Here is a 26,914-nt window from a genome sequence, read left to right on the forward strand (position 1 = left end):
AGCTCCTGCCAAGGAAGCACGCGGGGCTCGGCCCTGCCCCATGCTGCACAGCACCCACTGCCTAATTTGAAGGGGCTGGGCTATCCACTCGTTTCGAGCCAGTTTTTCTTACCTGTGCAAATGAAAAGTACAAAATCTCATCCCTCCGTCCCACAGAATTGGAGGCAAGCAGAGGGCAGCGCTGACAGGAACAGTTTAATGGGACGTGTGCACAACACCCCTCCAGATGTTACAACCAGGCTTCTGGGCCACCCTCCATTGCTCAGCTCCCCCCAAAAAGGGATGGGGGTGGGGTGGGGTGAGGTATTATTTACAGAGCAGCAAGGAATGAGGCCTGCCCTGTCCCAAAGGAAGCCAAGCGCCCTCTGCTTTCCTACCGACCTGCAGCTGAGCTGTGAACACCCAACAACGGGGTGCTTGGCCAACCGGGAAGGGGGAGGGGGAAGAGCTGATGGTAACACTAAGCCATGGAAGAAGGAAGCTCAGCTCAGGTCTTCCAGGGACAGGAGGCGATGCAGGTGAGGTGGAAGTGGAGAGTTTGGGTGGCAGAGCTGGGGGGGCTGCAGCCCCACAACTAAGCCAGATGGGGACTCCTTCTGTGGCTCAAAAGCGACATGCCACGCCGGAAAAGTGAGCTTAATCAGCAGAAAAAGACAACTCTGGGGGGGGGGGGGGAAAGATGCGTATTCACACAAACACACACACACCCAGGTACACCTGTTGGAAAACTTTCCTCACTTGGCTAACAGCCTTTAAAATGCCTTTTTACCACATTAAAAAGCAACTCTAAGTAGAACTTCTGTACTTGAGGGGGGAGGGAGGGAGAGGAAGGAGGAGGAAGAGTCCCACCCGTCCCCACCGGATCCCCCCCCAACGGGGGCCGCCCCACAAGCCAGCCGGAGGGGGCGGCCACTCCCCCCCCCCTAGGAGCTCTTGGCCTCCTCCTCGCTCTGGCGCAGCCGCTTCTTGGCCCGGATCTCGTTCATGGCCTCCTCGATGGAGCGCGTGTCCCGCTTGTTGGCCACCGGCACTGCGGGGGGGGGGAGGAAAAGCGTGGGAGGAGTCTGCCTTCCAGAGGGGCTCAGCCTCCGACCCCCCCTCCCCCTTCCCGACCCCCGCCCGCGCTCACCACAGCCGTAGGACTTGTTGGCCTCCATGACCTGGGCGGCGTCCTTGACGGCCACCCAGCCGACCAGCTGGCTGTACTTGTCCTTGTAGTCACTCGGGGGGGTCGCTTCGGCTGGCCCGCGCAGCGCCTCCTCCTCCGCCCGCCGCTGCGCCGCTTCCTGGGGAGCGATGGGGGGGGGGAAAGAGCAGCCGCCCCTTCAGACGCCGTCCGGGACCCCGGGACCCCTCCCCTTAAGACGGAGGCAGCCCCGCGCCCCCCCCCTCGCGCACCTTGGCCCGGCGCCGCTCCTCGGCCTGCCGGGGGTCCCAGTCCTCCCCGCGGCGGTAGGCCTCCAGCTCCTCATCGCAGGGCGAGAACTCCTGGGGGGGGGAGAGAGGCCGGTCAGGTGGGGTGGGCGGCTGCGGGGGGGGAAAGGGAGGGGCGGGGGGGTCCCTTGCCTTCTTGAAGAGCATCACGTAGCGCGAGTCGTCGTCGTCGCCGAAGGAGAAGGACGCCAGCCCGGCCACCTCCGCCACGTCGTGCCTGCGCAGAGCCCCCGGGGGTCAGCCGGGCCGCCCGTCGGGAAGCCCCCCCTCGCCCGCCCCCCCGCCCCCCACTCACAGGATGCTGCGCTCGATCTTGCTCATGGGGCGGAAGCGGCGGCGGGGCTCGCAGCTCTCCTGCAGGAAGGCCGAGACCTCCCGCTCCATCTGGGGGAGAGAGAGAGAGAGAGAAGCGCCGTCACCCCCGCGGGCCCCCCCTCCCCAGGACCCCCCTCCCCAGGACCCCCCCCCCCGGGGCAGACGGACCCTCTGGCGGAAGGCGGTCTTCTGGCGCTTCTCCTGCTCCTGCAGCGTCCGCAGCCGCCCCCTCCCCAGGACCCCCTCCCCAGGCCCCCCGTCCCCCTCCCCAGGACCCCCTCCCCAGGCCCCCCCTCCCCAGGACCCCCCCCCGGGGCAGACGGACCCTCTGGCGGAAGGCGGTCTTCTGGCGCTTCTCCTGCTCCTGCAGCGTCCGCAGCCGCCCCCTCCCCGCGACCCCCTCCCCAGGCCCCCCCTCCCCAGGACCCCCCCCCGGGGCAGACGGACCCTCTGGCGGAAGGCGGTCTTCTGGCGCTTCTCCTGCTCCTGCAGCGTCCGCAGCCGCCCCCTCCCCAGGCCCCCCCTCCCCCTCCCCAGGACCCCCCCCCCCGGGGCAGACGGACCCTCTGGCGGAAGGCGGTCTTCTGGCGCTTCTCCTGCTCCTGCAGCGTCCGCAGCCGCCCCCTCCCCGCGACCCCCTCCCCAGGCCCCCCCTCCCCAGGCCCCCCCCCCCGGGGCAGACGGACCCTCTGGCGGAAGGCGGTCTTCTGGCGCTTCTCCTGCTCCTGCAGCGTCCGCAGCCGCCCCCTCCCCGCGACCCCCTCCCCAGGCCCCCCCTCCCCAGGCCCCCCCCCCCGGGGCAGACGGACCCTCTGGCGGAAGGCGGTCTTCTGGCGCTTCTCCTGCTCCTGCAGCGTCCGCAGCCGCCCCCTCCCCGCGACCCCCTCCCCAGGCCCCCCCTCCCCAGGCCCCCCCCCCCGGGGCAGACGGACCCTCTGGCGGAAGGCGGTCTTCTGGCGCTTCTCCTGCTCCTGCAGCGTCCGCAGCCGCCCCCTCCCCGCGACCCCCTCCCCAGGCCCCCCCTCCCCAGGCCCCCCCCCCCGGGGCAGACGGACCCTCTGGCGGAAGGCGGTCTTCTGGCGCTTCTCCTGCTCCTGCAGCGTCCGCAGCCGCGCGCTCTGCTCTGCGGGGAGAGGAGGACAGGCGGGGAGGGGGGGGTCAGCGCGGGGAGGGGGCGCCCCGGCCCTTCGCCCCCCCCGCCGCCCCCTCCCCTCCCCCCACCCACCTTTGGCGCGCCGGGCCTCGCGGTCGTCCAGCCGGGGCGGCGGCTCCATGGAGCTCAGGATCGAGCCCAGCAGGTCCGCCATCTTCGCCGCCTTCGGCCCCGCCCACCTCGCGGCGCCCCGGGTGACGTCACTGCGCCGGAAGGCCGCCGCTCTTCGCTCCCGCGGACCACAGTTCCCGGCGTGCCCCGCGCCCGGCCGCTCCCCCCCCCCCGCCCGGCCCCCGCCCTAGGCCGGCCCGCTGCTCCGGTGGGCGGCCAGCATTGCCCGCACGGCGGCGGCCAGGCCAGGCAGGTCCTCGTCGTCCAGCCCGCCGCGGCGGGGCCCGCAGAGCTCGGCCTGCGGGGAGGGAAGGGAGGGAGGCGCCGGTCAGGGGTTTCGCCCAGAGCCCCTCGGCGCGGGTGGGAGGGGAACGACGGCGCCGGCGAGGAAGAAAGCGAGCGGAGGCGGCGGTTCTGCTTGGAAAAAACCGTGTTTGGGCTCTTTTTCAACAAATATACGAGCGGGGGGAGGGGGGGAGAGCCGCAGCCCTCGGAAGTCCTCCTTCCCGCGTGGAGGAAGACGATAAATAAAATATTTACAATATGGTACAAAGTGGTAAAAACACAAATCTTCACAATCTCCCACAGTTCTCGAATCTTCAAATATATATATATATATAGGTATAGGTTTGTGTGGGTGGGTGTACAAAATATATAATTTAACGTACATTTTAAGGCAGAAGACGGGGAGCGCAGCTGGGAGGAGCCGGGCCGGGGAGCCGCCTCCCATTAAGGCATTTCCACTGGACTGGGCCAGACCCACCAACCCACAAAGGAGCTGGTGGTGCGGGGGGTGGGGTGGGGTGGGGAGAGGGGGTGCAGAGGCACGGCGGGGGGGGCTCCCCCCTCCTTCCAGAGAAGGCCCCAGGCAGGGACTCGAGCGCAAGGCGGCCTCCGAAGGAAGAGGAGGGGTCCAGGTCTGGCCCAGGATCAGGCAGCTGTTGCGGCAAGGGAGCGCCCAGGTCTCCCAACGGAGCCAAAGGCCCTCGTGTGAGAGTGCAGAACAGCCAGGAAGGCCTCCTTGCAAAGAGAGAGCCTTGGTGGAGCAGTGGGCTAATGGAGGCTAACGCCTCCTTAAGTAACACCAGCTGCCTGCAATTAGTGCAGGTTCAAGTCCCACCAGGCTCAAGGTTGACTCAGCCTTCCATCCTTCCGAGGTAGGTAAAATGAGGACCCAGATTGTTGCGGGCAATTAATTATTGTAATAATGCCGCTTGGGGTGTGTGTGAAAGCCCTAATAAGCAATGAAGGCTACTGCTAAGCTTGTAAGCCGCCCTGAGTCTTCGGAGAAGGGCAGGATATAAATGGAATTAAAATTAAAAAAAATTAAAAAGCCAGAAGAGGCACCAGCTCTCGGCCACAAGAGCAGAGAGCCCGCACTGGGACTGGGAAAGTCGGGCTGTTCTTAAAGTTGCTACGCCTGAAGCAGCTCAAAAACAGGCGGAGGCCTTTGCGTTGCTGGGCGGGGCACACCGCGGCCATCCTGCCCCAGGAGGCACTTGGGAAGGGGAGCCAAAGGGGCACAGGGGAGAGAAGGCCACGGTGGCAGGTTCTGGGGAGAAGGCACCAGCAGCCTCAGAAGGGTCAAGGGACCCTGGCTGGAGAAGGGGAGGGCGATGGCCTGGGCTTCTTCGCTTCCCCGCTCCCTTCAGCCGCGTGAAGGACGAAGACCTGGCTGAGCGAAGCTGGGCTGGTGGTTAACGGCCAGAAGCCAGAGGACACGAGTCCCTAGCAAGGGGCAGCTTGCTACGAGCTGGATGACCGAGAACCTCCACGGACGTTCTGCCTGGGGCCGGAACCTCTGGGGGACGCCCTGAGCGGGAAGGGCAGGGGCTGCTGGGAGCTGGGCGGTCCTGCTCAGTTGGGCGGCCATCGGGACGAGCGTCCGAGCACTCAGCAGCAGCAGCAGAAGCCACACAGCTGGCAATAGGCAAAGTACAACAGCAACATGACGCAGGCATAGAAGACACCAAAGCCGGCGAGGTGGCCGGAGAGGGCGGCGGGGGCGAGGGGCCCCCCTGCCGCTGGGTGCAGCAGCAGCAGGGCCTCCAGCAGGCACAGGAAGCCGCGGACGTTGCCTTGGAGGAGGAGGGCAATGTCTGGGGCACCACAGAGAGACACCTGCGGCAGGCGAGAGAACACAGGCACAGAAAGACGGACACGTAAATGTTAAGAGAACACGGAACAAAAGCAAGGAGGGGCCGGGAGAGGCCTGCTTTTGCTGGGGTGGTGGTGAGAGAGCAGGCCCTGAACGAAAGGGTGGGGAGGGGGCTAGAATGATCCCCCAGGGACTCCCCATCCAGCCTCACCTCGGGAATCCCAAGCTGGCGGCAGGCGGCCAGGAAGCTCTGCAGGTTCTTGCGGCCTTTGGAGGCGTTCAGCTTCGGCTGTGGCAAAGGAGAAGAGTCGGTGGGCAAGGGCGGCGAGGAGGCTCAGCCTGCCAGGCACGCCCAGGTAGAACCAATTCCAGCCACAGGAGCCGAGGCCGCCCTGCGGCAGGAATAGACCCCTTCTCCCACACAGGCATGCCCGCTTCCAAGGAGGCTCACCACAGCAGGCGAGGGCACATGGATGAAGGGCACGGAGCGTGGGCACAGACGGTTTGCCAACTGGCAAAGGATAACCCCATCAGCCAGGGCCTCGCCCAAGTCCTCTGCCAGCGTCAGGTTCAGATGGGACTCAATTGCCTGGGGGGAGGGGAGAGAGACGGTCCAGAGGCTGACAGCTACCTTGGAGGCCAGGGGGCCAAGCCTTGGCAGCAGCGGGCAAGAGAAGCTTGAGTGCCAGCTGCAACTCCTCCCTCTGGCAGACACCCCAAACTCCAGCTGCCACCTCAACGCGGAAGCTACTGTCTGGCTTTGGGGACACCTTGCTTAGACGTGTCCCCCCAAATCCTAGCCGGGGCAAAGCCGCCAGCACCCGTACCTTGCGCAGCTGGCTAAGGAGCTCCTGCTCGCCTGGGGCCTGGGATCCAGCACGGGACCGCGAGGGGCTGCTGAGGTCAGGAGGTGGGGAGTCTGGAAAGAAATTCGGCAGCGCTCAGGGAAGCCCATAATTCTGGGCCTGGCTGCCCCCCCCCAAAGGGCAAGCTTGTCTCTGGGGAGCTGTGGTCCCTGGGAAGTTCGCCGTGACAGGGTGACTGAGGATCCAACCAGCTTCCAAGGGCCGCCCCCTCTCAGCCCCACCAGGCAGACCAGACCCCCGCAGGAAAGCCAAAGCTGCCGTTGCTGAAAGTGGCTGAAACTAACAATCTTGCAACTTGAATTACACCAGGAGTCTTCAAACTTGGCCCTTTTATGACTTGTGAACTTCAACTCCCAGAATTCTGGGAGTTGAAGTTCACAAGTCACCAAAGGGTCATCGTTCCCTCACACTAGCTGAGGAATTCTGGGAGTTGAAGTCCACAAGTCACCAAAGGTTATCGTTCCCTCACACTAGCTGAGGAATTCTGGGAGTTGAAGTCCACAAGTCACCAAAGGGCCAAGTCTGAAGACCCCTGGATTACGCTGTCCTCCTCCGCCCCCCCCCCCAGAGAATTAGGGAGTTTTGTGCCAGCCGCTTCGAAATGTTATCTGGACCTTCAGAACTTGAAGCAGGTTTTGCACTTGGAGCAAAACGGATCCCTTCCTGATCCCGCTTTGGCTCAGCAATCGGGATCTTGAGCATTACTGAATTCCTGAACCGTCTCGCACTCGCTTCCTAACCCAGGCTCCCCACTCTTTCCTCTTCCCCCTTTCAAGGCCCCTCCTGATCCCACCGGCAGCCACTTCCCAGTGATCCAGAGGGGCTCAAAGCCTCCTCCCTGTTCCTGCAAGCCGCCCAGGCCTGCCAACGGGCACGGGGAAGAAGAGCCTCAGGGCCCTGGCTTCTCTCGAACACTCACCCGAAGTGCACTGGGTGCTCTTTTGGGACGAAGAGCGGAAGAGGAAGCTGGAGGGCCTCTGCGCCAGGCTGGCATCGCGGGGCGCAAGACTGGAGCTCTGGCAGAGCAGAGGGTCTGTAGGGGCAGAAGGGGGTCAAGGCTGGCCAGGGACTCACAGGACTGTAGCAGCGGGGGGGGGGGGAGTGTGTGTCCGCGCACCACACACACCACCTAGTTGGTGGGGCGCGGGCAGAAGGGCGTTTATTTGATTTATCAAACAATTCTGGGTGGGCTCACAGTAGCCAAAAAAGGGGCCACAGTGAAATGAAAGAAAAGGAAGAAGGAAGAGGGGGGCGGAGGGAAACGGAGCGGAGACTGCAGGGGCCGCAAACCGAACCCACTCGACTCTCGGCACCTCGGAAGGCGGCCTGCGGACCAGGGCCAGGTGGGCAGAGAGGTTTTGAGGTTTCCCAGCAGACCAGGGGCCGGGAAATTTAAATAAATAAATAAATAAAATAAAATAAATAAATAAATAAATAAATAAATAAGTGTCTGTGGGAGGGACCTACCTGCAGAGCATGGACTGTGCCTGGGGGAGCCAGCCGGCTGTCTGACTGCCTGCAAGGCCACAGAAAGAGAGGGGGGGGGGGTCAGGGCCCAGGGCCCGCGTTCAGATGGGGCGCAGAGCCAGGGGGTTCCCCAGACCTCTGCCCACTGGACAAGCATGGCCCCCAAGCGGGTGGCTGCCGAGACTGGGTGGGGCTACCCCTGTCCCACAGCCCTGCCCGCACAGACCCAGACCCCCTGGCTGAATTCACGCAGCACAGAAAAGTTCCTCAAATGCCCAGGGTGAAAGTAAACCAACCGTTTCGGCCTTCTCGTCAAGGCCCGGGGTTCCCGCAATGGGCTGAGCCAGCGGCCGGCTCCCTCCCCCTGCCGCCCAGCCCCACGGCACTTGCTGCTGCTCCTACCTGGCCACGGGGCTTCAGCCGAGGGAGGCCACTGCCCTTCTCTGCCAGGCTGCTGCGGAAGGAAGGAAGAGGCGCCCTCAGGACAGGAGCCGGCCAGCCCCCGCTGGCACCCTGGTGCCCTGGGTCAGCCCTCCAGCGCTGGCCTTTGGGAAGGAGCGGGGCCCCTCCTGAGGAACCAGGGGGAGGACGGGCTGCGAGGCAGAGAACGGCCCTTGCACAGGAGATCCAGAGCCCCCCGTCTGCTCCTGCAGCCCCCCCAAATGCTGGAGCCAGCTGGGAGGCCCTTAATGGCTTAAGAGAGCAAATGGGGAGGGGGCCAATTCCTTCCAGAGCTTGGAGGGGCCCTTCCTGGAGTGGAAAGGCTGGCACAGGGCATCTGGTCATCCAGCAGGAGGCAGAGCGGCTTCAGCTGCCCCTGCATGTGCCCGCAGGCCCCTGGACAGGATGCCAACCGCCAGTCCGCAGTCAACACGGGCTCTGGAGACTGGGGGAAGGACCGACTACCAGCTGGAGGGCTGCCAAGCCGCTGCCCGGGAGCCGCAGGTGCCCATCCAACATCCCAGGCGACCACCTGTCCGGCCTCTCTGCCCCCTGGCTCCACCGTGGTGGCTGCTGCTGCTGGCGCTCCCTCTCCTGCCACAGCTGCAGGAGCTCAGGGCGACGGTGCTCCTCCAGTGAGACCTCCGGCCTGGCGAGGGAGCCCCCACTGCTGCTCCTGAAGAGTGGGGAGGAAGGCAGCAAGTCCGTGGGGGGAGCTGCTCCGGGGCTGGGCCCCAAGCCAAGCCAGCGGTGGGGCCCCAAAGCACCCAGTCCGCAGAGCCAAGGAGGGGGGCAGAAGAAGAGCGGCCGGCCCTACAACTGCTGGAGGGAGGGGGGCAGCCCCCTCCTGGCAGGGAAGGGGCAGGGCCGGGACGAGGAAGGCTGGGCAAGGCCCCACCTCCCACGGGCTCCCCAAGGCCCCGCAGCTGGTACCTGCCAGTCAGCCCCGGGTCCGCAGCTCCCGCTCTCTGGGAAGGGATCCTGGCCGGCTTCTGGGGCTCCTGTGGGAGACGGGCGCAGGAGGGTCAGTGCGGAGGAGCGGATTTCCCGCCTGCCCCCCTCCCACACGCCCCAAGGACCCTCGGAGTGCTTTCCAGGGCCTCCCAGAACGGGCTCCTAGGACCCCAAGGTGGCTGCCTTACCTCGTGGGATGCCGTCCCCGGGGGGCCGGTCCACGCCTTGCTGGCCCTCCCAGCTGGAGGGGGGCCCGTCGCCTCTTCCTCCCCCAGCAGATCCTCCTCCTCCTCCTCCTCCCCGTTCAAGCTGCTGTCGATGTAGTCAATTTGCTCCAGTTCGCCGGCATCGCCTGGAGGGGGGCAGGAAGAGCTGGGCTCCAGCTGCCCGGCCTCTCTCCGGCCCTCCTCAGCTACGGCCAAGCTGGCACACACACACCCCCGCGCACTCACCTGCCCCTCCGCGCTGCTCCCTCAGCTGCTTGGGGTCGCGGGCCAACTCAGCAATGCGGAAGGAGAGGTCGCAGAACTCGTCGGTGGACTGAGGGAGAGAGAGGCCCCCAGTCACGGAGGGCTCAGCCCTGGCCACGGCGAGGCTCCCTCCCCCAGCGGGGGAAAAAGGACGAGGGGCCCCCACCCACCGGGCCTGCAGGGCACCACGTACCTCGTTCCCCGACCACCGCTTGCTGCCGCTGTCTACGCTGTTGAAGCCCGAGTCGAGGCCCCCGTACTGCCGGGCCGGGTAGAAGTCCTCCGCGAGGCTGAAAGGAAGCCGAGGCGGCACCGAGAATGAGACTCCGGCCACCACCAAGGCCCTTCCCTCCGACCGAAACCGGCACGGTGTCCGGCAGCCCCTTCCAGGGCTGCCCTCGGCCTCTTACCACGTGCCAAAGCCGGTGGGGCGTCCCTGGGCGAGCTCTGCCAGGCCCGGCCGGCCTTTGCTGCAGGCCTCCATGTTGAGGTATTTGAAGATGTGGATCTTCCCTTTCAGGCAGACCTGCACGAACGGGAGCCCGTCAAGATCCGGAACGACCAGCCCGGCCGCTTGGGAGGAGCGGCCGGGCCTGCATCCCTCCGGGAGTCCTCCCTGGCCCAGCCAGCTGGGGTGAGGAGGGGATCTCCAAGGGCCAGGCGAAGCCCTCCAGGCTGCTGAGGCTGTGGGACGAGCCCCCCCCCCAAAAGCCAGGGCCGCTGGAAGGATGGGCCGTGCTGGAGCAGAGGATCAGCCTGGGAGGAGGAGGAGGAGGAGGAAACCCGGGGCTGGTGGAAGAGGCTCAGCGATCGCACCTTGCGGCAAAAAAGCGCTCGTGTCTTCCGGGGTCTTTCCTGACCGCTCTGCCTCCAAGGCCGGGAGCCCAGCTGGGCAGCCCCCTCCTCTCGTGGGGCTGGGAGAAGAGCCCTCCGAGGCAGGAGGAACAGGCCCACCGTTTCCTCTTTATTTATTTTATTTTTATTTTTATTCCATTTATATCCCGCCCTTCTCCGAAGACTCAGGGCGGCTTACAAGCTTAGCAGTAGCCTTCATTCTATGTATATGCCTGCTTATTAGGGCTTTCACACACACACCCCAAGCGGCATTATTACAAAGTCAGCTTACTGCCCCCAACAATCTGGGTCCTCATTTTACCTACCTGGGAAGGATGGAAGGCTGAGTCAACCTTGAGCCTGGTGGGACTCGAACCTGCACTAATTGCAGGCAGCTGGGGTTACTTAAGGAGGCCTTAGCCCACTGCTCCACCAAGGCTCCTCTTACTCCGCTAACTTTGAAATTAGAGGCTCTTCCTCGTTTTGTTAGAGCAACCTTTGTTTTATTTTAGACTTCGTTTCACTGCCCGAGGGCGGCAGGTGACGCCGTTTCTTTTATCCTGGAAGATTTTGAAGGCTTCGGTCTGTTTCAAATACGGGCGATGGGCTCAGGTTGAATACCGTAACTTCTTCGTAGGCCTTTTCCATTTCTTATTCAATCAGAATTTGTTATTTACCCATTTATCCCCTGTGATTAGGGACTCCAACATCGGTTCCCTTCTTTTCCATCTCTGGACCCACTTCTTTTCGTAAATTAGACGGCTCAAAGACTAGAACAGAACAGAGCTGGAAGGGACCCTGGAGGTCTTCTAGTCCAGCCCCCCGCTCAAGCAGGAGAACCTATAGTACCATCTCAGACAAGGGACCGTCTAGCGCCTCTTCTTAAAAACCTCCAGGGATGGAGCGCCCACGGTTTCTGGAGGCAGGCAGTTCCACTGGTTCATCGTCCTCCCTGTCAGGGAGTTTCTCCTTAATTCCAGGTGGCTTGATCAGTTTCCATCCGTTGCTTAGCCAATCGTATTGCCGCGGCTTAATTTATCCGGCTTCAAATGGACGGGTAGCTTCGGTGCTTCTTTCAGCTGCTTTTGCTGTTATTCTCATTTATTTTCTTCCTCCTCTTTTTTTCGGGGGGTGGCCCTGAACTCCCGGCACCAGCCTCCACCCCTGAAGCACCCCAGGGCCAGGGCCCCCCGGCAGGGACAGGGCCGGCCATATCCGGGGGAAAGGCAGCGGCGCTCAGGGGGGCTCCAGACGGAGCCGGGCCAGGCCGTCCCGGCTGCCTACCTGAGCAGGGGGGAACTGCAAGGGGTTGTTCTCCAGAAGGATGCACTGCAGGTGTCGCAGGAGACGGAAGCAGACCGGCAGGCGAGTGACCAGGTTGCAGGAGATGTCCAGCCGCACCAGCGGAAGCTCGGCCAACTCTGCGGAGGCAAACGGGGGGGGGGGGGGTGTCGTAAAGGCTCCGGGGGCAGCCAGCAGCCCAGCGCCCAGCAGAGGGCACTCGGCCCGGAGAGCCCGGCGGGCAGATCCGCTGACCTTCAGGCAGGACGGCGATCTGGTTCCGGCGAACGTTGAGATCCCGAAGAGACTCCAGGCCTGCCATGCTCCCCGGGAGGGACCGCAGCTCATTGCTGCTGACATCCTGGTCAGGGAGGGACAAAGGGAACCGAGTGAAGCCCCTGCCCCCTTCCCACCCCCCAAAAGCAGAGACGGCGGGCAGGAAGGGCCCAGGCGTGCCAGCCACTCCCAAGAGCCCTCCAAGCCCCGTTCCCCAAGGCCGGCCCCAAGAGGGCTCTGCGCTGCGCTGCAGCCGGGAGGATCTGGGCAGCTTCTCTCTCTCTCTGGCTTCCAGGTGGGGGGCCGGGGCCTTTCTCCCGCCCACCCACCCACCCTCCGCGGCCGGCACACCTACCAGTTGGCGAAGGCTGCTGAGGGAGCCAATGTCCTCCGGCAGGGCGGCCAGCTTGTTGTTGCTGGCGATGAGGACCTTGAGGGGCAGGCGGCAGAGGCAGGCGGGCAGGGCGGAGATCTGGTTCCGGCTGAGGGGAGGAAGGCAGGCTGGCTGTGAAGGCGCCCGAGAGCCCGCCCGGCCCTTTGCTCCGCCCGCCAGCTGCCCCCCTTCCCTGGGTACCTGACGTTCAGGTAGGTGAGGGCCTGGAGGTTGGCGATGGCGGGAGGGAGGCTGCGCAGGCAGTTGTGGTACAGGCTCAGCCCCTCCAGGGACATCAAGTGGCAGGCGTCTTCAGGCACTTCGGCAAAGCGGTTCCGCGACAGATCTGTGCGGGCGGAGAGTCGTGAGACGCCCAGGACCCTTTCCAGGGGGAGCTGCGACGGGGACGGGGACCCAAAGGGGAAGATGCCCTGTTACGACATGCCCCCCCCTCGTTCCCCAGGCCCCTCTGTGGGTCCACCCAAGCCTGGAAGGGCCTGACGCTTTATCTCTCTGCAAGGAAGAGAGGCTGGGTGGGCACCTCTGAGCAGGCAATGCCAATTAAACCTTCTATTTAAGGGCCAAGGAGGTCCGAGAAAATCTGCATTTGCTCGGACAGCCTTGATCTGCATCGTTCACGGGCTCCCGAAAAGCAACTTCCTCTTCGGAAGGGAACTGACCGCCAAGCCATTGCCCTGCCAGCAAACCCAGCGGATCAGCTGGACACCGGCCCTCCGCGAGGGGGGTGGGTGCTTCTTTCTCCAAGGCGTGTCCTCCCCGAGTGACGTTCCCCAGCCTCAGAGCACATTCGGGGGCCACGTCAGATTCTGAGAAAATCCCTCACCACCAATCCTGCAGCCCCTGCCTCGCCAGGGCTGACTCCGGCCCTGGGCAGAATAACGGAGTTGGAAGGGGCCTTGGAGGTCATCTAGTCCGGCCCCCTGCTCAAACAGGAAACCCTGTACCATTTCAGACAAATGGCTGCCCACTCTCCAGCGTTGGAACACCCACAACGAGCTGACTCGGGTCGCTGCTCTTTAAAGGCACAAGCCCGGCCCTGCCCTTCAAGCTACACGCAGACACAGCGGTGGGTTCTCCCTAATGACGGCCAGCCCTCCCTTTGGCATCTCTCTGGGCTGCACCTGCCGAAGATGCCGAACACTTTTAGTCCCGCTTAACTTCACAACACAACAGGGACATTAGAGCGTGACCGGTGCTCGCAACACCTCCTCGCTCCTGATGGCCATCTTTGGCCTTCCCTTTTAGCTTTGGAAGGGTAAGCACAACTGTTCAGACCTCATGCCCCCCCCACATACACCCACAAAAGGCGGCATCGAGGGACTTCCCTCCGTGCCTCATTTGGCACAGGCTGAACTTTCCGGCCTCTTGCTTAAGTCAGATATTGTCACCTTCAGAGGGAGAAGCTTGAATGAGGCCAGGGCTCTCCAAATAAGACCGCTTCAACCCCCAGAATTCCCCAGCCGGCTACCCTCGGGAGACCCCTGAGTCTTAGACTAATGTTTCTCTCTGGCTGGGGAGGGGGGGTCACAGAAGAAAATAATCTCGCATGCTGAACTCGGACCCACCTGGGAAGTCACTCCCATTTCCAGGAAGCCCACTCAATTTAAGAAATCCCTTGTTGCAGGGATCGGGGAACCCCCCCACACCCTGAAGCCTGCCAGACTTTCAGCCGGGGAGCTCTCTGGGGTGGGGAAGAGGGCTTTGCGTCCGGCGGTGGGAAAAACAGGGCCCAGATAGAGGGATTTGCAAGCTGCTTCTTGCAGGGGCCTCTGGGGAGGGGGGCAGGGAAGAGCCAAGAACGGCTGAGGCCGGACCTCCGAGACGCTGCACCCAATGCCGATGGGATGTTTTGGAGGCAGCAGCTGCTACCTTTAGAAGCAGCTCCAGCACATCCAGGGAGCCACCTGGCCAGGTGAGCTTGGCGCCCTATTCAGTTACACGAAAAGCCGTTTTTAAAACCCTACAATGCAGGTACGGTGTTCAGCAATAAACCCAGGGCAATGTAATGGCCAGACAACCTAAGCCAGGGGTAGGCAACCTTGGCTTTTATGACTTGTGGACTTCCAACTCCCAGAATTCCTGAGCCAGCATGGCTGGCTCAGGAATTCTGGGAGTTGCAAGTCCACGAGTTATAAAAGGGCCACGTTTGAAGACCAGTCATATACCACTAGCAGCCCCAATCCTTCCCTTATCTAACTGCAAACCATCCCTAATGTAGCTTACCTCTCCTCAACCATGTGATCACATGCAGATTTTCTTTGCGGTGGGGGGGGAGAGTGATGGCAGCTGGTAGATGGTAGCACTGCGCCAACCGCCCCCCCATCCCAACCTGAACAATAGCGACAGACCGGCTGCCCACGTGGCCTTCTCCAGACACAGAGGGCCACTGTCCTGCTGACCCGGGGGGGGCACCCTGAAGGACATTCAGGCTATCTTTGCAAGGCACCCCCTGACGGACTCGGAAGCCATGGCCCTGCGCTTACCCAGGACCCCGTGGCCCTCCTCAGGGTAGCAAGCAGACTGACACTGGGCGTCTGCTGGAGCATGTGCAGAGAGCTGCCCCCCCCCCCGAATTCATTGAGCTTCTCGCTGCCACCACCCGGCTTCCTTCAGGGTTCACAGCTGAAGCAAGTTGGCCACCAGAAGGGGCTGGCCTGGGCTGTTTGGGGATGATGGGCCCTGAGGTACCACAGTCCCAGACAAGAGACACCCTCCAGTTGTGCTTGTGTACACTCCACGCTTTCCTGTGCACCACACCCCAGCACAAGCTAGACCCGCAGGCAACGTTTATGACTCTGTCTTTATTAGGTAAAAGGTAAAGGTTCCCCTGCACAGGTGTGCTAGGCGTTTCCGACTCTAGGGGCCGGTGCTCATCTCCGTTTCAAAGCCGAAGAGCCAGCGCTTGTCCGAGGACGTCTCCGTGGTCATGTGGCCGGCATGACTAGACACCAAAGGCGCACGGAATGCTGTGACCTTCCCACCGGAGTGGTCCCTGTTTTTCTACTCGCATTTTGACGTGCTTTCGAACTGCTAGGTTGGCAGAAGCTGGGAGGAGTAACAGGCGCTCACTCTGCTACGCGGCACTCAGGATTCGACCCGCCAAACTGCCGACCTTCTGATCGACAAAGCTCAGCGTCCTAACCCACTGAGCCATTGCGTCCCTGCCTGTCTTTATTAGGATTATGCTTTATTTGACAGACGCAGGCGCGAGGAGGAATCTAGCGAGCTACAACCAGAAGAGGAGCAAAAATACATTTTTGTCACAATCAAAAGACCGTCGAAACCACAACCGACTTCAGGCGGCTAAAGGGCTCCTGCTGGACGGCTGAGGTTTGTGTCTGAAACACTCAGCCAAGGAAGGGGGGGGCAATGTCCACCTCCAACTTCATGGCCTTACCTGAGTGGCTCCTGCCTCTGGGTCAGCTCCCCCCCCCCCCGTGCCTGTCCTCTGGCCCCTTCCCCCATGCTCCAGCTGAGCCTTCAGTGGGACTCCCAACCAACAGCAGGGCAGGACACAACAGGGCCTCTCTGACCCCCCCAGGAAGGGAAGACCCTGAGGGGTCTCTGTAGCCACCAGGAGGACGACAGCTTTGCTCCCCCAGGAACTGGTGCTCAGGTGGGGACCCTGGGGCAGCCCTGCCTGATTTCCCCCCCCCCACTGCCATTCTGGAGCAGGGGGAGGTTTTGCTCCCAATCCCTTCACTGCCCAGGCTCAGCTCCGGCTTCAGGGCAGGGGGTGGGGGATCCTCCCACCCTCCCCCTGCGCTCCCTCTCAGCACAGCCCAGTCCCCAGTGCAAAGCCCTCGGCAGCTTCAGGGCCCCAGGCGTCTCCTCTCGCTGGTCACTGGCTGCAGGCCAGGCCCTCCTCCTGGTCACCGAGAGCAAAAGTGAACGTGCAGCCCCGGCTGCTTCAGGGCAGCCCAAGGGCCGGTCAGAGGCCCTCCAGGCAGCCATGAGGACTAGAAACCTGACTTATCAAGGTTGACCTCTGCCCCACGGAGGCAATTGCCAGGGTCCCCAGTCCAGACAGCAGCAGTCGTGAAGTCTTTGCATGCCAAAATGGCCTCTTTATGGCGGTTCTGAGCAGGACTTGTGACTCCCCCCTTCCGGAGTGGAATCCGCTGGGCAGCTGCTGCTCCCCGATTTCCACTGGGTGGGGGCGGCAGAGAAGGGCCGGCTGGAAGCGGATCCTTCCCAGCCGTGCAGAGTGTTTTGCAGCTGCCCACAAAGATCCCAGATCAGAAGCAGCAGCTGCCCCTCACCTGGGGCACCCAGGCGAGAGATTACATTGGGGGGGGAGCCGAGAGGAAAATCATAGCAGAAACTCCGGACAAGGCCTAAAAATAGCGCCCAGATGGTCTCCTTCTGGGGCAAAAGGGGGGCAGCCGGTCCGACACAGGGAAGCGTTTCGAAGGGGCCAAAGGCGGGGCTGGAAAGCAAGCGCCCTTTATCTGAGGGGGGGGCTAAAGAGCGAGAGACCAGAACTGGGAAAATACAACTGCTCAGGCGCTCCTGCCAGCTCCCCCGCACACACACACACACACACCCCATGAAGGGCATGAAAAGCCCCTTCGTAACCTTGTGAGATGGTGTTGGGGACCCCCGCTTGCTGCAAACAGGGGAGGGGGCCAACCGGGGCCTTGTGCAGAGAGAGGAAGGAGAGGTCACCGGCCACCCAAGGCCAGCGGAGAGAAACGAGCCAGCAAGAGGTTTTATCAGCACCACATCCAGATCTGAATGCCGGGAACTCGGATTCTGGGCTCCGCAAAGGGGCTGGCAGCTGGCGGGCAGCGCTGTCCCGGCCCAGCCAGGCCTCCCCCAAGTGCCGCAGAGGGGCCCCCTCCACGAGTCAGCAGGTTCTGCTCTTCCTCATTCCTTCAAACCACATCCACCTTTCCATTTTTGGCAAGGACCAGAGAACCGGAACAAACTCTTGAAACCGGAGAGAGCCTCCGAAAGCCAAGAGCACGTCTCCGCCAGGAGGCCCAGCCATAAGATTTTTATCCCGCTGCTCAGGCGTCATAACGGTAACCCTACCCTCCAGCCACCTTCAGAAGGGAAGCCCCCCCCCCAAACAAAGGAGCCTCGGGACCCTCCTCTGAAGATTTTTCTTCCGGGGCTGCTGGGCCCTTTGGTTTCCTTGTTGTGAAGGGCCTCTGCTGGTTCGCGCGCTACAGGGAGGCCCGGAGCTGTCAGGAGGATCTGCTCGTGGCTTCCGAGACATTTCCGGCCACTTTCCTGTCCATTTCTCAGCCGTAGGGTCGAGTGGTCAGGCCCTTTTGGATACAGCCACGTGGCCGTCCGTTTTGCGGGAAGGTGTAGGGCACGCGGCCTGCCTTTCTCTGGCGCGCTGGGTGGCTGCGGGGCGCTTGTGCCCGTCCGTCGGACAGATGCTCTCTCAGGCGGCCAGCTTGGGGCTCTGGCACCGTCGTGCTGGGCAAGTGGAGGGAGGCTTTACGGCAGCTCTCTGCCCCTTCTTCCTCTGCCGATCAGAAGCTCCAGGAAGGGCGGTGCGTATTGAGCCGTGAACAATACCCTCATCAAGGCACACGAAAAGAGCCCAAGCAGCGTGAACCACACCTGCGGGGCTTGCGCAGCAGGGCGGGGCACATTCCCCACAACCTCTGCTCTGCAATGCGCCGAGCAGCTTTGCTTTGCACCTCTGGAGAACTTGTGTGGGTGGCCCAGAGGCCTGGCTAGCCACCCGTCTCCTTTACTTCTGCAACACCTCCTGTTGGCATTTGCTGCTTTCTCCAACCAATTTCCTGGCTTCACGGGGGCCCGGGCGCCATCTCGAACTTGCAATGGGCTGACCGGGAAGGGGAAGACCCCACCCCCCCACCCCGACTCCACCTGCAGGCCAGGAAGCTGCTCCGGGTTTAGGTTGGTGCAGAAGAAAATGAGCCGCTCGTATCGTGTGCGCTTTGACAACAAAAATTGCCAGGAGCCCCATCAGTATCCTGAAGGAGATGCCGAGATGCCAGATCTCATGCCAGGGTCTTCGGGCCGCCCTGGCTAGCTTAAACTAAGAGAGACCCTTCCTCTTATTATAGTTCTTCACACCCTCAGCCGGATCTTCAGACTGGACTTGGCCCTTCTGTCTGCCTGCTGAGCCCTCCCCAAAGACCTGAGCTAAGCTGCCTTTGCAACCGACTGGTGGTGAATTTGTCAATGCCGAGAAGGGACCTTGGAGGTCTTCTAGTCCACCCCCTGCAGAACCAGGAGACCTTATGCCATTTCAGACAGGTGGCTGTCTAGCCTCTTCTTCTTCTGGTGGCCAGCTGTTCCAGTGGTTAATTGTTCTCACTCTTGGCAAGTTTCTCCTTAATTCCAGGTGGCTTCTCTCCCTGATTAGTTTCCATCCATTGTGTGTGTGTGTGTGGGGGGGGGTTTGCCTTCTGGTGCTTTGAAAAATAAGTTGACCCCCACCTCAAATATTGGAAGACTGCTATCGTGTCACGCTGAGTCCCTTTCTCTAGGTTGGCCATGCTCAATTCCTGCAACTGTTTTTGTCTCCAGTCCCCTAATCATCTGAGTTGCTCTTTTTTGCAGTTTTTCCAAAGTCTCAACATCTTTTTTGGGATGTGGTGACCAAAACTGTATGCAGGATTCCAGGTGAGGCCTTAAAAAGCAGTACTAATATTCACGTGATTTTGATCCTACCCTTGTGTTTGTAAGGATTGCATTGGCTTTTTGGGCTGCTGCCACGCAGGGCTGGCTCGTGTTGAAGGGATCGTCCATCAGGACTCCAAAGTCCCTCTCGCCGTTGCTGGTTTCGCCTAATCCACGCTTGTACCTTTGGTTTTCCCTGCCCAGGTGTAACACCTTGCTTTTCTCCACATGAAACTTCACGTCGCTTTGACAGGGCCCCTCGTTCCAGTCTGTCAGGATCTTTTTGGATTCCTGAGGCCGTCTCCTGGGGTGCTGGCACTCCCAGCCGGCTTAGTGTCATCTGCAAATTGGGCGAGTTCCCCTCCCATTCTCCCCTCTAGATGGCTCGTGAAGAGGCTGGAGAATCCCGGGCCTGAGCGGGAACCACGTGGTCCCCCACGGCTTCCTTCTCTCCGTGTGGACCAAGTGCCGTGGAGGACGGTTTGTTGGCCAGGTACAAATTCTACAAACAGAAGGAGCCATTGTGTTTTGTTCTCTTCCTTCTCTGGTACTTTCTCTTTCCAGCCGTCTCCAGATCCTGCCACATTATTATTCTTATTTATTAAATTTATATGCCACCGTCGCCCGTACAAGGTGATTCTGCGCAGCACCTTGGCAGGCTTTTAAACTCCTGACGCCTTTGAAAGGCGTTGTGTGTGTGGGTGGTGAAAGGGGAAAGCTGCACAGGAGGCAGCAGGAAGTGAAAACACACACACACACACACAGACACACAAAACAGGCTTCTAGTATGTCAAAGGGAAGTTGGGGGTGGGGAGCAGCCCCGATCCAATCCAGTCGCAGGGAACCCAAACTGATCAGAAGGAGGGGGAGAACACGAGGGCCGGCTGGGCCCATCCTGGCCTGCCAGGGCATGAGGTAAATCGGTCTGGAAGACCCTGGATCCCTGGAGGATGCCGATCTGGAGGATTACGATTAGCCGGCTCCTCTTCACTGCCCGGCCTGAAGGAGGCGCCTGGGGGGATGCCGAGGGACCCCCTTGCCCTCCGAGCAGGCCAAGCACCTGCAGGGCACCAAGCCAGAGCAGGAGAAACTCAGCTCTCCACCAGCTGCAACCGCACTGCCAAGCCAGGGCTTCTGTTGGCAGGAACCAGTTGGGTAAGCCTGGCAGGCAGGTGGTTGCCCAGGGCCGCCCTGGGGCGAGGGAGGGCTGCAACGTCTCCTGGGCAACTGTGCGCCTGCCAGGGTGAGCAGGGCAGAGAACCCGCCCCAGGGACTTTGTCCACAAGGCCTTCGGCAGATTCCTCAGCAGGAACCGATCACCTGTCTCTGCTCGCCTGCCTCTCCCCCCCCCCAGGGACTTCCTCCTTCTTCCCACCCGGGACTCTCTGTGGGGCTGCAAAGAGGAAGAGGCCACTTCCTGGTACACAAGGCCCTCTTGCCCAACTCCCCAGCTTCCCTTTGACATGCCCGGCATGCATTTTCCATCTGACCCGTTCAGAATATAAGATTCACCCTTCCGCACCTCAGGCGTGGTGCCTCCCTGGCACCCCCAGCCGGGTGAAGTGTGTCTCCTCTGGAGATGATGGCAAACCCACCAGCGGTGCCGCCAGGGTCCCCCTGCACAGCTTCAGGCCTTCTACATTCAGACATCCGGAGGCGAGATAACAACAAGGGCAGACGTGCCGACCCAAAGCCGGCCACCCTCTCGGAGGAAGGTCCCTGTTCTCCCCCGAGGGGGACCCACCTCACCAGACTCTGGTGAGCAAGGTAGCCTCCCCCGGGGCTCCTCTGCAATCCTGGCAGGGAAGATGGGCGCCCCAGAAGCGTCACCTATCAACAGAATCCGTTCCCCTGGAAGCTGAAGAAAGCCTCCCTCCGTCCGCTGCAAGGGCTACTTCGGCCTGACCCCGGCCGTCCCCCTCGAGAGGCTGAAGCGAGCCTTTCCTGCCCAGGGCCCTGCGGGGCACCAGGATGGCAAGAGGGCTCGGATGGGAAGCCCGGCTGGGTGGATTTCATCCTCTTGCCTAAGGGAGCCATTCAGTTAGGACCAGAACCGGCTGCGCACTCTCTGTGCGGGCTCAGGCGCCCCCTTCCCGCCTGCCCGCCCTCCCACCGCTCATACTCTCTCAAGGGTGCTGCCTTGCCCCCCCCCACGGAGCGACTCAGAGGGAAGGCAGTCCTCTCTGGGCAAAAGACCAGGCCGCCCTGAAGGGAGGGAGTGCCCGCTGAATGCCCGGCTGTTTCCGCTCAGACTGACAGGCACCCACTCCTGGTTGGGGGGCCCGGGAGCCCTCGACAACTGGGAGGGGGAAGCCTCAGCCCAAGAGAAACGCCCCCCACCTCCGGGAGACGAAGGAACTCCTCTTCCACATGGATTCCTGGCGTGGAACCAAAGTGTCTTGATAAAGTAGCCCCCCCCCCAGCCTCCCTCCTTTTGTTTTGGGGTGCACACCCATAAAAATGGGAGAGTTATATCACCACCACCACCGACCCGAAGCTGCTCTCCCCACCACTTTCCTGGCAAACCAGGCAGGTGAAGGAGGTTACCCACCTCCCTTGTTGGCTCCTGAGTAATAATGGGGAGGGGGCTCCCCCCCAGCTCTTAGGAGGACAAGGACAGCTGCCCAAAGCTCACATGGGCCAGGGGCTCTGTGCTGCCCGTGACCTCTGCTCCCCCCCCCTGGGGATGGCAGCCCCTTCTCTGCAGGGCCCCACGGCACAGTTGACGCCAGGGCCCCGCCAGGGATGGAAGGGCCCCGAGGCCACGGGGAGCCAGACCGGCTCCTGTGGCAGGAAAGGCTTCTTGGGGGGCCCAGGGAAGGGTTCCCTCCAAACAGAGAGCGGGGGGGGGCTTGAACCCCAGCGCCCTAAAGGCAGACCTGAGCAGCCTCAGGAGAAGGAGCAGCAGAAGCAGCCAGAAAAAGGGGGGGGAGGCGTGCCCCCTCCCCGGCCTTGAACTCTGGCCTGTGGAGCACAGCCGCCCCCCCCTTTCCTTTCTCAAGAGCAACAGGCTGCAAAGGTCCGGGCAGGCAAAGGGTCAGTCCAGAGAGCGGGATTCCTGGACACCCCCCAGCTCCCTCCTCACCCCCACTGGGTGGGGGGCTTCCAGGAGGAGGAGAGGCCTGAGCCGGGGGCCAAAGAGGTCACCCACCGCTGGGCCAGGCCTGCACCTCCTGGGCCCTTCAAGCCGAGCAGCCCAGGGCGGCTGGACGGGGCAGAGCCCGCCAGAAGGGAGCCAGCCCTTCTCCCCCCCCCCAGCCGCAGCTGAGCCAGGCCGAAGAAGGCCCTCCCCCCGCCCCCCCCCAGATATCCCAGAGGTCCCGTGGGGCTGAGCAGCAGCAGCAGCAAGAATGCCTCCCAGGGAGTCACTCTGCAGCTGAGCCCCACAGCAGGGCTGGCCTCCCTCTCTCTCTCTGCAGCTCCCCCCCATCACTTTTTCCACAGCCAGAAGAGCTGCCGGTGGGAGCCAGCTGGACTCAGCAAGGAAAAACTCCGCTCAGAGCCTAAAATGGAGCATTCCTCTCCCCCTGGCAGCTCGGCCTGCGCTCGCCCCACATGATCTTCTGGGTCCCTGGCGGATAAGATCCTCCTCCTGCCTTCTGGTGTTACGGCTCTGGATTCCCTCCCATCTTGCTTCTCACCCGGTGAGAGGAGGAGAAATCCATTAATCCACGCCAGGAATTCACTTTGTCAACTTTTAAGCCGCTTGGACTTCAACTCCCAGAATTCCTCACGCCTCTGGAAGTGGGGCAGGTGGAGAATAGGGGCCTGTGCGAGGCCCCTGCTCTGGGCCAGCCGGTCCTCCCTCCGGCCTGGTGGCCAAAGGTTGCCAGCCCAACTATGCCCCGTCCAGCGTCTCCACACAGAGGGAGACACGCTAGCCTCTTCCGTAAAACACACGGGTGCCCCCAGGACGTCATGCCGTGGCCTCCAATCACGGCTTGTAGAATAAACTGGAATGAGCTGAATTAACACAAGAACTCCTCTAATGCGACCGAGAAACCACAATGTGGGTTTGTGTTGGATGACCTCAGCCAATCCAGGTTTCACACGATGCCTAATTCAAACATCACATCAAACCACAATTGTTACTTAAGCTCTCCTCTTGTTTCTTTCTCAAGACCTTTCCTGGCGGGATCCCTTAACTTTATCTCCCTAACGAGAGCCCTGAGGGCTCTCTCTCTAAAGGACCACGGATTGTGTCATAACGGGGGGAGCCGGAGGGAGCCCCTCACGCACGGCTCCTTCCGGACAGGAACAAAGTCAGCGAACCTTCGGTGGGACATCGGAAGGCGAACCAGATGCCGGAGGAGACAACGCAGGGCTGCTTATGGCCTGCTTAGCCAGATTCCGCTTTTTCAGGTGGACCCTGATTTCTGCCGGCCAGCCGGCCGTGGCCTGGCGTGATTGGCAAGGCCCGAGCCTCCTCCCCCGGGGGTCTCTTGCCTGAGGACGGAGCGGGGGCCGGGCCACGCTCCGTTTCTGGAGGGAGGAAGCCAAAGGAGGAAACAGCCGAAGGCCCCGGACGATGGGTCAGCGGTTCTTCCCTTCTTCCCGACACCCGTCAGTCGAACAAGGAAGTGCTCCTAACTGCCACTTATTTCTAGGCTCTGGGCCACTCCCCCCCCCCCCCCGTCTGAGAAAACAAGAAAAACCACCTTACAGGAGAGCAGAGCGAAGATGCCGATGAAGCAGATGGGGAAGCCCCCTCCCCTCTCACCACAGCTCAAAGGCCCACGGAACCCCCGGCCGAGGCAGGGAATTTGGGGGCTCGCAGGAGGGCGGGTGGGGCAAGGGGATCACAATCCTCGGGGGGCGGGGGGATGCTTTGCCAGAGAGCAGGTGCTGCGACAGAGATTGCGCCCCCCCCAGCCACAGGGGACATCGATCCAAAGGAAACCGGCTCCGTCCCTTGGCACAGGGTGGGCAGGCGCTGGGGGGCTGTCAGGGGCACCCCAAAACCCGGGAGGGCCAAGCTTGCTGAGGTCCCATTCAGACCCAATAGTCCTCAGGCTCCGAAGCAGAACCGCATACTAGGCCTGAGGAGCTTCATCCGCCAGGCTGACCAGCGACCCCCCCACCCCGCCCAGGGACCTCCTGCAGCTGCCAAACGAGAGCATCATCCAGCGTCACCCCACAAATCAGGGCTTTGCGCTTGACCCCTCCTCCCAGAGGCCAGGTGCAGAAAAAGGAGGAAAACCACAGGGGCTCCTTGTTCCCCACCCCCACCCCCACGGACTCGGTACCTGGAAGGTCAAGCAGGGCCGGAAGAGCGCCCCCCCCCGCACTGCCACAGATCACCCACCAATGGGACCAACGCCACCTCAGCCCTGTGTTCAGGTTTAAAAGAACCCATCGGGCACCCAGGTGATCTAACAGATCCTGCATGGGGGGTGGGGGGGGCGGGAACACCAGCAAGCCCAAAGGCAACATGGGGAGATCTCTCAGCATGAGGCAGGTCTGACTGCAGGGAAGGTCCAAAGGGACCCACACCGCCTTTGGATCACGGGCAAAAAGAGTCCGAGGCTGCCCCCTCCAATCTGGATCGGGCCCTCAATGCTGCGGGACACATCTGCACGGCTGCGAGAGCCAGGCCACCCAGGGGACGGTCAAGGGTGAAAGGTTACCACTGCGGTGGGGAAGCAATTATGATTAGCCCCCACTGCAATCCAGCCGCACAAGGAGGGGGGAGGCTGCCCGGTGGCAGGAGGGCAGGGCAGCCACAAGCACCCCACTCCCCCCCCCGGCCTAGGCCCCAAGTGCACCCAGGGCTCTCGCTGGTCACCTCTGGCACCCATCCAGGCTGCCTTCCTGGCACCTGCCTCCTTGACCACCACAAGTGACCACGGAAATTCCTGGCTTGCAAAGGGGTCGGGTTCAAAGGGCGACCCTGCCTCCTGACCGGCTGGGAGTCTCCCACTGACCGCTGAGGCAATGGGGATGCCCCGGGCCTTGTGCCAGAGAGATCTGCCAGCAACCTTCAGCTCTCGCCACGGGGGCACTAGCCGAGCCAAGCGTGCCCCAGGGAAGAAATTCCGGGAGCCAGCAGGCCCAGTGGTCGCAGAAAGCAGCTGCTCCCCTGCCTGCCTCGGGTGAGTCACTTCTCCCCTGTAAGGATCCGGCTCCTCCTTGCCCTCCATCTCTGCTTCTCTAGGGAAGCCACCTGCACAGGCACCGGGACCGTCCCACAAGGGGGGGGGTGCCAGCACCGGTCGAGAAGAGAATGCCACTCTGCAGCAGGGAACACACGCGAAGCGGAACATCCCTGCCACACTCCGCCTTCGGCGACCCGGGTACAAGGGAGGCGGGAGCCGCGAGCGAAAAGGCCACCCCGGAGGGCCCAAGGAGGGCAGAGCCACCCCTGGAAGCGGCCAAAGCCCTGCAGACGCCAGCAAGGCAGGAGACGGCAGCGCAAACGTTGCTTCCCGCCAGGGAACAAGACGGGGGGGGGGGGCAGGTCCCCTCCCCGCTTTCCCTCCCTCCCTCCTGCCCGGGAGCAGCCCCCTCCCCCGGGGGTCTCCAGGGGGCCTCGGCCCCTCCAGCCGCCTCCCCTCCTCGTAGGGGCCGGGCGGTCCAAGCTCCGCCTGCCCCTCGGCGCCGGGAGAAGCGCTGCCGCAGGACGGGCGCAGCCTGCTTCAGCCCGAGGGGCGGAAACAGCGGGGCGGCCTCCTGCCCGGGACTCCCGCGGGCTGAGCTACACCTCCCATCGTCCCGGGCGGCGCGGAGGATGGGCACTGTAGTCCAGCCCCCCCTGTCTCCGGGGGGCGGGGGAGCGGCCGGCGGCCGGAGAAAAGTCCCGGGCGCTTCTTCGAGGGGGCGGGGCGCAGTAGGGGGCGTGTCCGACGCGCAGAGAGGGCGGGGCCTGCAGTCAGAAGAGACCCGCTGGGGGCGTGGCCAGAGTGGGGTCAGGGGGGCTTCGGGGGAGGCGGGGCGGCGGCGTGTGGCCGGGAGGGGGCGTGGCCGAGCACCTCACCCGCTTGCGTGGTGTCGCTGAGGTCCCAGCGCCGAGCGGCTCCTCCGGGGAAGTGCCTCAGGCGCCGTCCCGCCAGGCACAGGCTGCCCGAGACCACCGCTTCTTCCAAGGCGCGCTCGGGGCCCGGGAGGAGGCCGGGCAAGGAGAGGGAGGGCGGGGGCAGCGAATCGGCCCCGCCCTCGCCCGCCGCCATCCCGCAGGCTCCGCTGTTTCCGCTGCGGCCGTCGGGAGCCGAATGAGAACAGGGCGGCAGAGACGGCGAGACCCCAGCCAAAGGGGGCGGTGCTAGAAGGATCGCGTTCGCCTACGAGAGGCCGGACGTGCGGGAAGCGGCCAATTAGAAGGGCCCTTGCCCAGCCCTTCCACTCCCAAAAGCCAATCCCCTTTAAAGGAGCTGCCTGACTCTTCCTCCTTTTGGTCCAATCGAACGCCCGTGATGGAAGGGAACCGGGACGTCTGCGAAAGCCTCTCGGTCCAGCCAATCGCTTACGAGGGAGGCGGATTCCCCCGGATCCAACTGGCCTGACCGACACGTGAAACTGCTGCGCACGTGCCTCCGTCGCCCTATCAAATTCAAGGAGGCAGGGAGGGAAACGATTGGCTTAGCTGACGAGCCGAGAAGGGGCGTATCACGGCGCTTAGAATCGAGCGAAGGCGGGCCCTCCTTCTGACGGACGGCTGAGCTGCCAATCGGGAATCGCTCGGCTCCTGGCGGCAAGCGGTTGAAAGCCGGGCGCGCGACCGAGGGAGGCGTGATCAGCAGCGATAGGGAAGAATGGCAGCCACGGCAGCCAATCACCGGCCTCGCCCTTCTCGTAGTGCACTGGTAGGGAAGCATGTCGAGCAATCAGGACCAAAGGCGCCTCTCGGGAGGCGGGCCCAAGCCTGTGGAAAGGCCCGGAGTCGGGAAATGGAGGGAAATTGGCGCGGGCGTGGGGTCCTCGGGGCGTACGCAGAGCGCCTCGGCCGGATGAATATAATCCGCTGTAGCCCTCCGCAGGATGGCCAATGACTCTCCCTGTGCGGGGTGAGGGGGCAGCCCGAGGGGGAACGTTGGCGGTTCCAGACTTTTTTAAAATCATTGTTTTTAGGTTTATTTTTTAAAAAAAAATCCCACCTTTATAAATATTTATTTATATATTATTGGGACTTATATGCCGCCCTAACAACAATAACATACAATAAATACAGAAGTTGAGATAAAATTTAAAAAGGCCCCTGTACAATAAATTAAA

General features: G+C 62.5%; 2 protein-coding genes across 4 annotated transcripts; both read right to left on the reverse strand.

The window, feature by feature from the left end:
• Nucleotides 1-176: 176 nt before the first annotated feature.
• On the reverse strand, nt 177-3,180 carry SPAG7 (sperm associated antigen 7). Its single transcript, XM_083378637.1, has 7 exons — nt 2,975-3,180; nt 2,805-2,872; nt 1,730-1,818; nt 1,567-1,651; nt 1,399-1,488; nt 1,130-1,286; nt 177-1,030 (listed from the first exon to the last, which is right to left on the reverse strand). Exons 1-7 carry the CDS (start codon nt 3,054-3,056, stop codon nt 924-926), a joined length of 678 nt encoding a protein of 225 aa, XP_083234763.1. The 5' UTR covers nt 3,057-3,180; the 3' UTR covers nt 177-923.
• On the reverse strand, nt 3,083-25,924 carry LRCH4 (leucine rich repeats and calponin homology domain containing 4). 3 transcript variants are annotated; one of them, XM_083378633.1, is made up of 18 exons: nt 25,680-25,924; nt 12,275-12,419; nt 12,056-12,182; nt 11,680-11,785; nt 11,428-11,564; nt 9,720-9,835; nt 9,503-9,599; nt 9,292-9,379; nt 9,028-9,191; nt 8,819-8,886; nt 8,418-8,561; nt 7,847-7,898; nt 7,445-7,493; nt 6,897-7,010; nt 5,939-6,030; nt 5,563-5,700; nt 5,323-5,400; nt 3,083-3,311 (listed from the first exon to the last, which is right to left on the reverse strand). In XM_083378633.1, the coding sequence occupies exons 1-18, from the start codon at nt 25,870-25,872 to the stop codon at nt 3,201-3,203; spliced, it is 2,019 nt and encodes a 672-aa protein (XP_083234759.1). In that variant the 5' UTR covers nt 25,873-25,924; the 3' UTR covers nt 3,083-3,200. The 3 variants fall into 3 exon arrangements, with proteins under 3 accessions (XP_083234759.1, XP_083234758.1, XP_083234757.1); XM_083378632.1 differs by lacking the exon at nt 3,083-3,311 and adding an exon at nt 3,790-5,134 and having other exon boundaries at nt 7,847-7,895; XM_083378631.1 differs by lacking the exon at nt 3,083-3,311 and adding an exon at nt 3,790-5,134.
• Between the last annotated feature and the right edge of the window lie 990 nt (nt 25,925-26,914).

The sequence above is a fragment of the Vipera ursinii genome (assembly GCF_947247035.1).
Source record: "Vipera ursinii genome assembly, chromosome: Z".
Classification (NCBI taxonomy): Eukaryota; Metazoa; Chordata; class Lepidosauria; order Squamata; family Viperidae; genus Vipera; species Vipera ursinii.

What these genes read in the sequence shown, in the direction of transcription:
- LRCH4 (XM_083378631.1), bottom strand. Translation starts at nt 25,872, where the DNA reads ATGGCGGCGGGCGAGGGCGGGGCCGATTCGCTGCCCCCGCCCTCCCTC. An exon ending in TGCAGTTCCCCCCTGCTCAG is followed by an intron (nt 9,836 to 11,427) that starts GTAGGCAGCCGG and finishes CCGTTCGTGCAG; the next exon opens with GTCTGCCTGAAAGGGAAGAT. An exon ending in TCCTTAGCCAGCTGCGCAAG is followed by an intron (nt 5,701 to 5,938) that starts GTACGGGTGCTG and finishes CCCTCCCCCCAG; the next exon opens with GCAATTGAGTCCCATCTGAA.
- SPAG7 (XM_083378637.1), bottom strand. Translation starts at nt 3,056, where the DNA reads ATGGCGGACCTGCTGGGCTCGATCCTGAGCTCCATGGAGCCGCCGCCC. An exon ending in AAGATCGAGCGCAGCATCCT is followed by an intron (nt 1,652 to 1,729) that starts GTGAGTGGGGGG and finishes GGCTCTGCGCAG; the next exon opens with GCACGACGTGGCGGAGGTGG. An exon ending in AGGAGCGGCGCCGGGCCAAG is followed by an intron (nt 1,287 to 1,398) that starts GTGCGCGAGGGG and finishes ATCGCTCCCCAG; the next exon opens with GAAGCGGCGCAGCGGCGGGC.